Genomic DNA, 13,699 nt, shown 5'->3' with positions numbered 1-13,699 from the left:
GTTTTTAGGGAGTTTGAAGTGCTAACATTCTTTCTTACTCCACAGCTACCTTAGTGATACTGACCGTATTGCAGCACTGGGTTATCTGCCAACCCAACAGGATGTGCTGCGGGTTCGAGTGCCTACAACTGGCATCATTGAGTATCCATTTGATCTGGAGAATATTATCTTCAAGTAGTGATTGCGGCCTGTTGTAAATTTTCCAGTTGGCAAGGTGTGTCCATTTGCAAAATTCTTCATCCTCTTAAACCAGTTTGAGTGTCCTGACATAAAATCTCATGATATCTCAGTTTGAAACATTGGACATTAGCATGGATATTTTTACAGCGCTATGCCACTGATTTGTCTTGCAGAGATTTGAAAAGAATGTGGCCTGTACCCTGTTACATTTAAAGATAAAAATGCTTGAAATTGTTGAATTGCCTGTGGCTTAAGATTAAGGGAAAAGCTGGAAAAACATACCTTGCATCACTGGGAAACCATGATTGGCACAATCTGGCAGAAAGCAGGGTGCTTGGGCAGTTCCTGCTCCGAGACGCTGAGGAGGAGGATACTTGCCGAGGGAGAGCCCACAGAGGAGGAAGAATGGTGTACCCCATTCCTCCATCCTTCTCACCCCCCACCCCCCCTCCTTTTCCCATTTCTCTCCTTGCCTCCCTCCTCCCCTTCCCTCAGTGGGATCACAATGTCACTGTGTTGCGTTCCTCTTGTCTCTCCCTGTTTGTAGCTACCTGAACGACCTGGACCGTATAGCAGATCCTGCCTATCTGCCTACTCAGCAAGATGTGCTTAGAGTCCGAGTCCCCACCACAGGGATCATTGAGTACCCTTTCGACTTACAAAGCGTCATTTTCAGGTAGACGGCCTGCTTTCCAAGACTTGGTGACGGATTTCATTTTGTAGTGCTTTGGCACTTTTTATTTCTTTGAATACGTGTCCAAACTAATATGGTCAGATGGGGATGTTTACCATACACATTTCTTTAATACTATAAAGTGCAATTAGAGTATATATACATTTTAATGGCATTAGATCACCGCACTTTAACTGCTGTGCTACAAATTTGGATGCAATCATGTCTAGCATGTGTCCGTTGTCCAGCACGTTTTCTAAATGTTGATCTAATTAGAAAGGTGATTTTGGTTTCTCTGTGTTTAGTTTCGCACCCATTAAGCCTTTTCTTTTCCATGGAAAGATTTTTCGTTTTCTGGAAACATCACTTTCATTTGTACTCTTTTAGGATGGTGGATGTGGGTGGACAGCGATCTGAGAGGAGAAAATGGATACACTGCTTTGAAAATGTGACCTCCATCATGTTTTTAGTTGCCCTCAGCGAATACGATCAAGTGCTTGTAGAATCTGACAATGAGGTGAGTGAGCATGAGAAGACTGGATGGAAGGTTGTTGTCCGTTTTACCTACACCCTGTGGTTTTTCTTCTCTAGACCTTTGCCAGTGTTTAATGGTTCCAGAAATGTTTTTTTAGTGGGCGACATCACCCAGGCATCGTCATAACAGATGTGATCAGCTGATGTGATCAACGTTTTTGTAACCTGAGATTCAGTCTTCGTTTATGGATAATCTATGGGACGGCAGTGGTGAAAATGATGTATTGTGAACATTTGCATTCATTTTAGTTTTATGTTTTGGAATAGAACACCGATGAGAAGTCTGTCCAGCTTACTTAGTACGTTGCTTTGAAAATGGTTTTGCTTTGGATTTTATCAGCCATTTTCTTGCAAATAGTGATGGACTGGAAGTGACTAGTTCCATGCGAAGAGAGGTGTTGATTTGTTTTTAGTAGTAGTGGCTAAATACTGGCAATAGGTTTATAAAGCTTTTTCTAGCACCTATTGATCTCTACCTAACCTATTGGCTACTAGCATACCAGCTACAGTATATCCTTCTATCCACAGACATGTACTGATTGGTGAGGCCTCAGTACTTTTATCTTTTACAAATCCGTAACCATATATTTGAACCAGAGCAAACTCCAGTTTGGATTTTTGAATAAAGAAACATTCAGTTCTCTCAAATCTAAGCTTTGGCTGCACTTTAGTGTGTTTGGTTGTAACTGTTTGTCTTTCTGGTGAATTTAGTTTTACACAGTGTGTAAGGTCAGTCACATGAGAAAAGAACAACAATACAGGGCTTTGAAATGTTGACATTTTGAAAATAATTGAAACTCGGAGGGGATGATGGGGATGAATACAAACGAGTAAACATTTTTACTGCAAGATACTTGGGATTTAATGGATAGTGATGTGTAACCACAGTATGTATCCCTAATACCCTGAACATGAGAGAACTAATACAAGAGAGTTGAGAAATGTTAGAATATAATATACAGGTTAAACTACATAATAGAAATTCTAATGACTTAACACTATGTGTATGGCTGCATTTATGATATGATGAGATGAGGAAGGTATTTAACAAATTTTACATTATTTTGCTGGGTGATTACAACTTTCCACTCATAAATTGTAATATTTTGAGGGAGAACCTGAAATGGATTTAGTTGAAATGGTTAATGACCTGTGCTTAAACCAGTTTGTAAATGTACTTCCCTAGGAAAGATGCTCTTAAGTACCATGTTTTTGCAAACATCCTGAATATAATTTAGGCAATAAATATGATGAGAAATTATGATCCATGATATTTTTTCTTAAGACATTTTTTTCAAAATTAAGGATTAAAGTTAAGGATTAAAATTTTAGAATACCAGACAGTGAAGGAAAGGTAAGCATTAAGTCCAAGTTTAGGAAAATATTGACTAGATGGTTTAAAGGAAGTGCTCTACAGAATGTGTAAAAGGGTCTGAGATTCAAAGATAGAGTGTATCCAGATATAGGCAAAGCTTACAAAAGAAATTAACATTTGCAACAGGTGTACAGAAAAATATTAAGGTAAAACAATAACACTGGAAAATAAAAAACACAAAGCATTTTTCAGTGCTGTGGCCAACTGAAAAATGTAGAAATGTAGAGAGTTTGCAGGAGTATGAAGATACAGTAAAGATGTAAAATTTATATTTCACAGATTTTTACAATAGATAATAGCAATGGTAATTTTATTTTGAGGTTCAGCTAAAATGGTTATAAACAAATTGTCAGGCAAGATCAGACTTCTTGTCTATAGTTAAATGCTGAAATAACGACATCTTTAATGTATGCAGAATGTCATCACAACTCACAAGATGAAAGGAGGAAAACATTATGCCAAAAATCTCATTCCAAGCAGTTCTGGGCTGCGTTCAAAATCGGTCTCACCTCTCTAAATTTAGAAACTCTAGACTCTGATGGATACAGTAAAGGAATTTGATTGGGTTTTTTTTCTCTAAGTACAAGCCTATTGACATTGTCACCCATACTTAATGCTTTTCCATCATTGGCACTCATGCAATTTAAAGTGAATATTTTCAATCAAATTCTGGAAAATCATCAAAAACTGCAATGAAAAATCATGAACTGAAATACGTTGATTGCCTCGGTATTCACCTACCAGACTGAATACCTGGAGGTTGCACATTTTAATTTCATTCAGAACTTACCAACGTAGCACAATAGGATGGTTTTCACTTATTATTGCTTTTATATTACCATCCTCCTTCTTCTTTTTATATTTGTTGCTTTCCATTTTTTTTTTTCAGTTAAGCTTTCTTTCTTAACATATCGAAAGATGTTTCTACCAAAGTCGGTCAGTTTTCTTGATAAACAGGAACTAAAAAGGAGCGTTCTCATTAATAGAGTCTCCTGTGTTTAAACCTCTGAGTCAACAAACGTATTGTTGACTTACTGTACATCAATCAGCTTTTAAATGACTAGGGATACACATATGGTGAATAGGAAATACATGGTTCAATCATTATTAGAAATATTATAAACCAAATGCTAATTAAAGCATTTTGGCTTGGCTACTGCTAGAAGTAAGAACAGAAAGAAAGTTACTTAAGAGAGGAGGCCATTTGGGTATTTAATCACTGTGCTGTTATGCAATATTATTACAACGTTACACAATGTTTCAGTGGTATCATTTTGTTGTAACGCAACTGTAAAACATCAATATGTTTTTCAGATACCACATAAATGATTTTGCTTTAATTGGGTTATTTACAGGCATGGTCATGGGTGATTCAAGATTAGCAGTGAAATTTGCTCAATTAACTAAATTTGTGTGAGCAAGGAGAAATAGTTACTTTAACCATTAACATGCTGGTTTATCAAATGTACATTTTGGATGTTGTGCTGTAAAAAAGAGGACAGTAGGTCCTTCTTGTTGTGAGCTCATATTATTGGAAAGCTTAATTTTGTTTCCCATTGAAAGATATCAATATTGTTTTCTAGCATTATAGTTCAGAATTTTAGTTTGAATACTTTTTCCACATTTTGATTTTGATCTAAAGCACGTCTCATAATATTTACAAGTTGGATTATATTTGTTTTAATGGAATAAGTCACCAGAAGCGTGGCTCACAGAATTTAATTTGTAGTGTATCTAGTTATTTTGTATAGAATACGTTTGTTCTTTCCGTGACAAAAGTAATTGAAAAAACAAGTTAATGTGCAAGATGATTTAAGTTTCTGTGGCACAGATGGTTTTCATAAAATGCAAGTATAAATAGGAATTCAAGAAAGTATAAAGCAATTTTGACTTCCTTATATAATGGTGGATGATTTTTAAATCAACACTAGTTGATTTATCTCTTACTTTGTAAGAGCAAAAATGGAAAGCTGCTGAAAGCAATGTTAAGATATTCATATTGATGTCCAATGCATGGTTTCATTTTTGTTTTTCTAGACGTTATTCTAACTATTCATAACATTAAAGACTGAAAGGTGAATAAAAAGTTGGAAGTGGGTTTTATTCTTTTGTGTTCACTTTTGATGGGGGTCTCTGGGTATGTGTCAACTTTCCATTTCATTCAGTGCGTGTCTTTTATAAATCTGAGAGGCAGAGACGACTTTCACAATTCCAGGTCTTTTAATGCGGTTATCATTCTAAGTGCTGCAGTGAAAAACCCCTGTAAGGAGATGTCCATGTTGGGGAGAATCAGGATACCACAGCATAGTATGGAATGTACAAAGCTAATCTTGGCTTATGTGAGCCATTCCATTCCATTGTAATGTCCCAGATCTTCTGAAACAAATAACTAAGGGCAGCGTAAGACACATTTTTATTCAGCGATGGTCTCGTCAAAAATAGTAGTCTCTAGGTAAAATCTCCAAATCGGTCTAATACCGAGTGCTTCAAGGTGATTTTATATTATCACTTACACTGAATTGACCATATTGTTCTTTAAATTTCTTACTGGGGAGCACCAAAAGCATTCTAAAATTATGCAGTAGCATGATAATTGTGTTAGAAAATCTCAGGATGTTATTTTAAGTTTCAAATAAACCCACTTATTTCACATATTGGTCTAAAAACATCTTTCATATACTGTATGTCTGATTCAATTTGCAAGTGAACTTGGGTGCATCTCCGTGGACTCAGTCCAATGTGGAATATAAAACTCTGTCCAGTTCAGTTCATTCTAGGTTGAACAGAATATTCTTATTTGGCAGAGATGATCTACATTCTAAAACTCGATCAGGCCATGTTCCTTGTGGCTGTAGGCACCTTTTCTTTTATCTCTGCTTACCACGAACCAGTAGTGATAAGTGTTACTAGGAATGTGTAAGTGCAGCTTGTTCTTTTGGTTAAATTGTAGTGCAAAAAGAAGTGTAGACCAGGGTTTTTGTTTCTCCTGGTGAAACTCCTCACTCCTCAGTGAAAATTATAGTAAAAACGTCATGGCATTAGTCTCAGTATTACAGTAGTGCAGATAAAATGTTCCTGTCTTAATAAAATATTTAAAGTTAAAAAAACTTCTGTGCTGTGGTATAGTCTGCAGGCTTGTATTTTACACAGTAGTTTGATGTGTCAGCTATCTATCCACATGTCCATTTAAGTATTGTATGTGATTTTGTATAGACAGTGTGAACATTTTAACTTAAGGTTTCAAAGGTTTTGAGGCAGCTGAGCAAACTTAACATCTTTTATATACTGAAATTGGAAGCAAGGACCTGGAAATCAAGCACAATTGTATATTTTTGTTCAAGCTAATAAAATGAGGTGCTTACTGTTAAAATTGGCGACATCTGCAAAACTCTAAGTCCTGCCCTTAAAGTCCCTGGCTGCCATGCTTCAACAGTTGGCTGCAAGACCTGTTAGTGTTCTCTTTTTTTTGTTGTTGTGTTGTTTGATTCTTTCTTTCAAAGAGTTGCAGTAGTTATGAGCACAGTTTATGGTAAGCCCTTTGAAAAAGGAAGGTAAAAGGTACCGCAATTTTTTGTTGGTTTCCTCTGCTGCACAGCATGCTTTGTATTGCTCATTGTAGGAGTTAAAGGAATTGTCTAGGGAGATGGAAGGAAATAATTAAGACTGCTCATTTCTGGGAAGAGAGCTGTTTCATCTGACATTGCTCGACCCCTGGAGGCGAAGAGGTTGTGCTCTGGTGCAGAAAACAGTGTAGAAATGCATTTTGCTTTGGAATGGTTTGAAGTCAAGCCTATAAAAGGTATACTTGAATTTTAAATAATTGCAAGTTCAAAGAGTTTTTGAATTTCGTTTGAAGTGCCCTGCAATTTGTGTTTGTGTTGGGGGAGGTCATCCTTGACCTTTATTGCATGGGCCACACGTGCACAACATCCTTGCACATTGCTTGAAGTATATTTTTATCATGTTCACTTTCTTTATCTAAGAAAAAAATGAATAATGCTTCTCACAGTCACAATCTGATCAGAGCACTGTTTTAAAAGGACTGAACCAAAATGCACATCAGACCTAAATGCAGATTCCTGCTGGACAGCCTTGATAAATGCAGAAACGAGATGTGCGGCTTCCAGTTAAGATTCCAGTTTGTGTTGCTGTTGATGAAAGTAAAAGTTCGTTTACCTTGCCCAAAGCTAAGCAGTTCCTTAAAATCCGTAAGCACCTGCAAAGTTTACAGGGACAGAATAAATTCTGGAATCTGCAGAAGTGATTTCCTGTATTCTGGGAGAGAAACCGTTTTTCAATCTGTGTCCCATACGTGGCCATGGTTTCTTACAGGCCATACAGGCTGCCTGGCCAAATAAATGTATGAACACCACCAAAATTTACTCAATTATTTATATTAAAATACGGTTTCATAATAATATACTTTTGCCAAAGTCTTCAGCCAGCAGCTGCAGTGGTACATAATCACAGAGCTATGTTAGTAATCGACATAAAAAAATAATGCAAGGTTTCCTCACAGCTAAATAATCGGCTCACAGAGAGATACTGTGCCCCTTTGTCACTTGCAAAAGTTGATGAACATCATTTCTAAGGAACAATAAAGGGAGTGGAAGCCAGTGATTTTCAATGAGCTCAAGATAATGCACAGCACCTCAATAGCAAAAAAAACACAATAATGGCTTGAGCATACAGAAAACCGCCAACAGCGATGCGTTTCAAGCACAAAGCTCTTCCTTTGGTGGCAGTATAAGTCTCTTACGTCTTTGACTGAGTCCTGTATAGTCAAACTAGTTGCTGTGGTCAAATAACATCTTCTTAATATCACTTATTGTTAAGTTACAGTAATAGGATAGCTTAGTAGTTTGCAAGCTGCTGTAGTACAGTAATCTAGCTGTTGGTAGCTGGGCTGGGGGGACTAATGTTAATGTGCCGCTTCATGTTATCTGTGGGAATTTACCACCTGGCCTCAGCATTTTCCTGCGGGAATCCCTGCAGGCCTGTTGTTGTTTATTTTTCCTTCCTGTTGTTATAACGTTGCTGTTATATACCCCTCACCTTTTTCTCCCTTGAGTATAAAAATGATCGTAAATAAAGCGACTGTTTAACGGTAGTAAACGCTTGGCAGTGTCCTGTAACACTGGGAAGTGTTTCAGGGAAGTATTTTTTTTCCTGCTGTGCGTTATAACACCAGAAGTGTCTAAAGATTTAAGCTGTTACCGGCACACGGATTGTGTTGTGTTGGGTGGTCTTTTTGTTATTTGGAGCAGTGGGTTTTGTTTGGGAATGGTGCACGCTGCCCATCCTGCAATGGCGTTAGGGGGATTTTAGTGGCGTTTCATGTAATTAAGAAGTGGATCAGTAGCTTAAGCTCGGCATGTTTCTTTCCTACTGCTTCCTGGTTTTTTTTGGAATGGGACTTACAAGGTTATGCAAACTGGCCTGCTTGTCTGTTTTGCACTGTGCGGAGATGTGGGCTGTAGGCGGCAGGCGGAATCCTGAAATGTTGAAGTGTGTTGAGAAATCTCCAGCTCAGGAATCCTTTACAGGGACAGTGAAATATTCTGCATTCTTTACCATGATGGTAAGCCAAACAAAAGCCTGCTGTTCTGGAACTACTGCATGAAGTATATGGGATTGCACAGACTCTAACTGAGATTACCCCAAACCATCACAGACAATTCCATTTCAGAATGTAATATTTTGGACAGTTGGCAGAATAACAGCAATTAGCAATTGTGTGAGGAGGAGCAGGCTGTAGTCTGTGTTGAATAGTTTTTTTATGTGCTTTGCGTATGATCATTGCTTATGTCAGGTTTAAAGGAGGTTACTGGGCAAATATTGGTGGTTCCGAAACCAGAAAAAAATTGTATTAAAAGAATTTTGTATTGTTATGTAGTAGACCTTGTATGAGAAGAAACAAGTCTAATTAGACATTTGTATTGGTTTATAATTTCATCAAACATTTTAAATAAGATATTCATCAAATTTAAATATGTTTGTAGTAGCTTTTATGTACATTAATATGCATACAATTTGACACTGAAGCTCGTTTCTTTTTTTCCCCAATACAGAATCGAATGGAAGAGAGCAAAGCCCTGTTTAGGACAATAATAACATATCCGTGGTTCCAGAATTCATCAGTCATTCTGTTTTTAAACAAGAAGGACCTTCTTGAAGAGAAGATCATGTATTCTCATCTTGTTGATTACTTTCCTGAATATGATGGTAAATGACCATAATTTATGTGTGCACGCATTACCTGTCCTGTTATAATAATGCATTTCTTTTCATGTGATTAATGGGCTTGATTCATAGAATTTAATAGAAAAATATGGATATATTATAACAAGGTTCAGAAACCTTTGGTGAGTTTTATCCTCACATTATTTTTTGGCTTGCCTAATGTTTTATGAAGTCATCCCATTTACTCCTTAAAAGGAGTTGTACAATTAGAAGATACTTATCACTGTGGAAATAGTCTGGCTTAGTTCCTTGAGGAATTCTAAACATAATGTGCATGAAAATGTAATATATTTGAAGTACTTCCTTAAGACCGTTAACACTGCCTAACTTCATACTTTTCAGGGCCTCAGCGTGATGCACAAGCAGCAAGGGAGTTCATTTTGAAAATGTTCGTGGACCTGAATCCTGACAGTGACAAAATTATCTACTCGCACTTCACATGTGCCACAGACACAGAGAATATACGGTTCGTCTTTGCTGCTGTCAAGGACACTATCCTACAGTTGAACCTGAAGGAGTATAATCTGGTCTGAGTGCTCAGACGAGACTGGGAGACTGAAGAGAATATGAAAGTGTGACTGTATTATCTGTGAAAAAAACAATGACAAATAATTGCATAATACTAATTTATTGCGTCTTGGACTCTGTTTTCACAGAGTTTATAGTAAATATTATGATTTTATTTAAAAGGAAAAATAATTGGGGGTTGGAAAATGCTGTTGAACATTTGCAGCACAATTCCTAATTTTTAGGCAGAACCTTGTGAACTTAATGTTTTTTTTAACTCTCATTTGTGCACTCAAAAGGGTAGGGGGATTTGATTTTTGCTTCAGAAGCAAATCACGACTTGTAACCACCTTCCAGTTTTCTTTGAGGGTACAATGGCCTTTTATTCTGATCCATTCCTTAGTAACTCTGTATTCTGCAGTGATAACCGTAAAGTTCTTTGTTTAATAGAAGTTAAGCCATCTGTTCTTCTAATTTATGTACTTTTTTCTGAAGGATGAAAAGTATTGATACTGTGATTTTTAAATTATTGATCTGTATAAATTATTACATCCAGTTAGGTACTATCTTCATCTTGGGCTGCAAAGGAAAAAAAAAAGAAAAAATTAGGAGCTCGTCAAGTAATAGGAAGAATTCTTCATAAATGCTACCTGGTTATCCAGAAACACAGATAGACTTAGGCAAGGATAGTTCCTTTGGATAAAAGTTATATTTATGGAGTGGTGCTTGCCATTCTCAGTACTCTGTGCCACATTTGCTTTCTAGTATCATTTTATTGCAGATGCCAAACAGAAATGCCATGGACACTACATCTTTCCCACACTGCTAAAATCTAAAAGCTACTTTTTTTAAAAAAAAAGCTATATCTGGAAGCAACTATTTTCGTGCTTCTACTTTAACCTTTTAAATTAATTTTTATTGTGTACAGTTTTATGTCTCCAACCATGTTGGGTCTATCTTGATTTCTTGTTTTCCTTAAAAGTGTTTTTATTTTCTAAAATGCCAAAACCACTGTTTGGGAACTGACTTGATGAGACCCTGAATGCCAAGCCTATGTTTAACTTTGTGGCATCAGCTCATAGGGTTTGTTTAGAAAGTGTTGTATAGTTAATGCCAAATAAAGCAAACTGATAAATATATAACATTTGGGTGCTCTTTGCACAGTGTAATATTTTCTGATTATTCCTAATAATCCTATAGAACACTTTTGATGTCTGTGTGTGGTTGGTTGTATTATGTTGGCACCTTTTAATATAGGATTTAAGATATTTATGCAATTGTACTGGCATAAAATAAAGATTGTTTATGATGCAGTTGCTGTTTGACACTGCCCAGGTGAAGTAAAAGTACATTTTTGTGTGAAACACAACATTAATGCAGCTCAGTTGTAAAAAAAAATCTCCTTTTTTAAAGAAATGGTATTTAAGATGTGGGATTTGGTGGGGTTTTATTTGACTTGAAAAGACAGTTTGTTTGTTTGAAACAGATTTGAGGGCTATGAGTTGGGAGTACAGCTTCTAACAGAAGATTTTTTATAATTAGTATTTACTTCTCAGGCCAGTCAGAATTGCATCTGAGTTTACAAATGTTGTTCTGCTTCAGAGGAGTAAAGCAAAGTGTATTTATTGTGTACCAAAGTTAGTAGTCATCTCTAATTGGCTTTTATTATCCTGCCCCCATTTATTTCTTTTTTGTTATTCCCTTAATTTTAATTTTATTGAACCTGGTTGTAGTTATAGTGCAATTATGAATGCTATAATCATTGTACATACATCTCTCTATATATATATGGCAGCATCCATATTGGCTTTGTAATCATTAATTTTTGGCAGACTGAATGTGCTGTATTGAAAATATGTATCTATGTAATTGTATTGTATGTCTTATAGCTAAATCACATTTTGAATGATATTATTTTACTTTTTTAAGAGAGGAGAATGTACATTTTGCCAGTTCATTTCTCAGCTAGGAATATTTTTTTCTTTGATTTAAAACCTTAAAAGAAAAATATTGCTATGATACAGAGCAGTATGCCAATAATTACAGTAGCTGTTGGACATTTTGTTAATCTTTGTATGAAAAGTGACCCAGAATGAATTGCACGGCGAATCATATTTGTTGGGACAAGAAACTCGTTCCACAAATAGAGCACTTGCCATAAGATAAACATTATCTGAATATGTTCCTTAACTCTTAACAACACTTCAGATTTTACTTTGCAGTAATAGTAGGTGATTTGGTTCCAGTTGACAGCCATCCATTAAATGTGCTTGGATGTGTGTGTATTTACATACAGTATTCTGTTTTGCTCCAGACAGTTCTGAAGAGAATTCCTTTGGTAATTAAACATGCAGTGAGTGCCATTAGGTTGGCTTTTGCCAGAAAAAAAGGTGATCAGCTATTTAGCAAGAAAGGTAACGAAGTTCTTTGTTTCTGGTAACTGGGTGCACTTCTTAAATCAAGAGAAATACAGTTGAGTAACTGTCAGCTACAGTAGGTCCATATGCACTGTGTGAAGGCAAGAGTTTTGTTCTAAACTGTGCATACCAGGAATCACCACATTTATACCTGGCTTACACAATGATATTTGCAGGATTTTTTTCAAAGTAGTCTACATTTCTCTTCAGACTGTATTCCTTTCAATAAAAAAAGTTGAAAATGTACATATTGCCTTATAGAATTAGTTATGCCTGAAAACTGAAGGCAAAAAAGAATCAAATCCCTGCTCCAGAAAAATACACCCTTTATAATGAATGTTGCTAGTGAACTGTACAATGACATTTTTTCATAATGATTAGAGTTTGAAACAAATAAAGGTTATTTTGTAAAACCAGACCATCATATATAATATCGACAAAGAGTGTTTGACTTTAACAATGAAATAACTCTACAGTACAATTCACAATGCCTACAGTACCTGGACTGCAGAACCTTTCCTTTGTCTTGTACATAAGAAACCAAGGAGCAACAGTAGTAGAAAACAAAGAACTTAAGTCTTGTCTGAGAACTACTGATGATGAATAATGCATATGTTATATTTGTTTCAGTTTTATTTATGAAGTAATGTTTAGCCATAATAAAAAGGAACTTAATACATGGTTGCCTTTCTCATTGGAACTCTAGTCTTGGCAGTGCCTCCAGATCCATGTTATTGCCCTTGTAAGCTGTATAAACAAATCTTATTTCATTAACATATCTCCTGACTGAGGAAATGTCTGGAAGGATACTTTGTAACAGTTAATTTTTCAAGTCCTACTTTTGCAGACCATGTGGATCCGGTAGAGAATTAAAGCAGAGATTCGTGTGAACATGTACCGATTTCGGAATAAGTGATGCATCTTCTAAATGTGGCTCTTTAGTGTGTTTTTTCCATGATCGTTTGTCCAAAATAGTTTTTAATAATCCAGTTTTGCACAAGTTCATACATAAGGAGAATATAAAAATTCTCCTTCTGTACAGATGAATATGACACTAACTAAATTGATCACTTGATGCCACATTTTCAAATTTAGTTAGGCTGAAGATGACCTGCTGCTTGTTCTGCAAATGTAAAGTCTGAAAGGGCTCTTCGTGTGAGCACTCATAGGCTGTAACAGCCTGCTGAAGTAATGTCCTTATGTTCATTCCTGCTCTGTTGATCCCAATCCGTTTTCCACCTTGTTAAGAACAGACGTTAAAGTACCTTGGTGGGATCACAAAGGAATGCTTGTTTGTCCTTTGCTTTTGAAAGTGGGACTATGAGCAGTACTTAAAACATGCTTCCTTCTAAATATAACGCTGCAGGACTTTTTTGTTAATATGAGTAGCCGTCGGCTGGAGTTGAAGGAGTTTCATCATCTTCTGTTGATCCTTTTTTTTTTTGCAATCACATTATTCTTTAACAAAGTCAATTATTTTCACACTAACAGAGGCTGCAACATCATTGTTTATAACTGTATGCACATCAAGACAGATTGGGAGCCTCCTTGTCTCATACTGCACACAATCACGCTAGGGAAAGGTTTTACAATAGATGACCCAGCGAATATATTCCATTTCACAATGTGATGGAATCCCCGAGTAGTACAAGTGCATTTTTTAAAAAGAAAAACTGAAGTGACATGGAGTAGTTCTGTTTGATGTTGGTACAATTATAATTCAAATGTATGTATTGAACATCATCTGGGGAAGTTAATTCATTGCAGTAA

At 36.2% G+C, this 13,699-nt stretch overlaps 1 protein-coding gene across 1 annotated transcript in view; it reads left to right on the top strand.

Annotated features, from left to right (window-relative positions):
- Window positions 1-12,608, top strand: part of LOC148673556 (guanine nucleotide-binding protein G(q) subunit alpha) — a 60,105-nt gene extending 47,497 nt beyond the window's left edge. The window contains exons 4-7 of the mRNA XM_088630162.1: window positions 728-856; window positions 1,241-1,370; window positions 8,834-8,987; window positions 9,348-12,608. Coding sequence (XP_088486288.1) covers window positions 728-856; window positions 1,241-1,370; window positions 8,834-8,987; window positions 9,348-9,538 — 604 coding nt within the window. The 3' untranslated portion in view covers window positions 9,539-12,608. The remainder of the gene's footprint in view (window positions 1-727; window positions 857-1,240; window positions 1,371-8,833; window positions 8,988-9,347) is intronic.
- Window positions 12,609-13,699: the final 1,091 nt, after the last annotated feature.

This window comes from Lepisosteus platostomus, chromosome 4, assembly GCF_059453375.1.
Source record: "Lepisosteus platostomus isolate fLepPlt1 chromosome 4, fLepPlt1.hap1, whole genome shotgun sequence".
Classification (NCBI taxonomy): Eukaryota; Metazoa; Chordata; class Actinopteri; order Semionotiformes; family Lepisosteidae; genus Lepisosteus; species Lepisosteus platostomus.
Note: the sequence above shows the minus strand (reverse complement) of the source record. Positions and strands in the feature narration are given on the sequence as shown.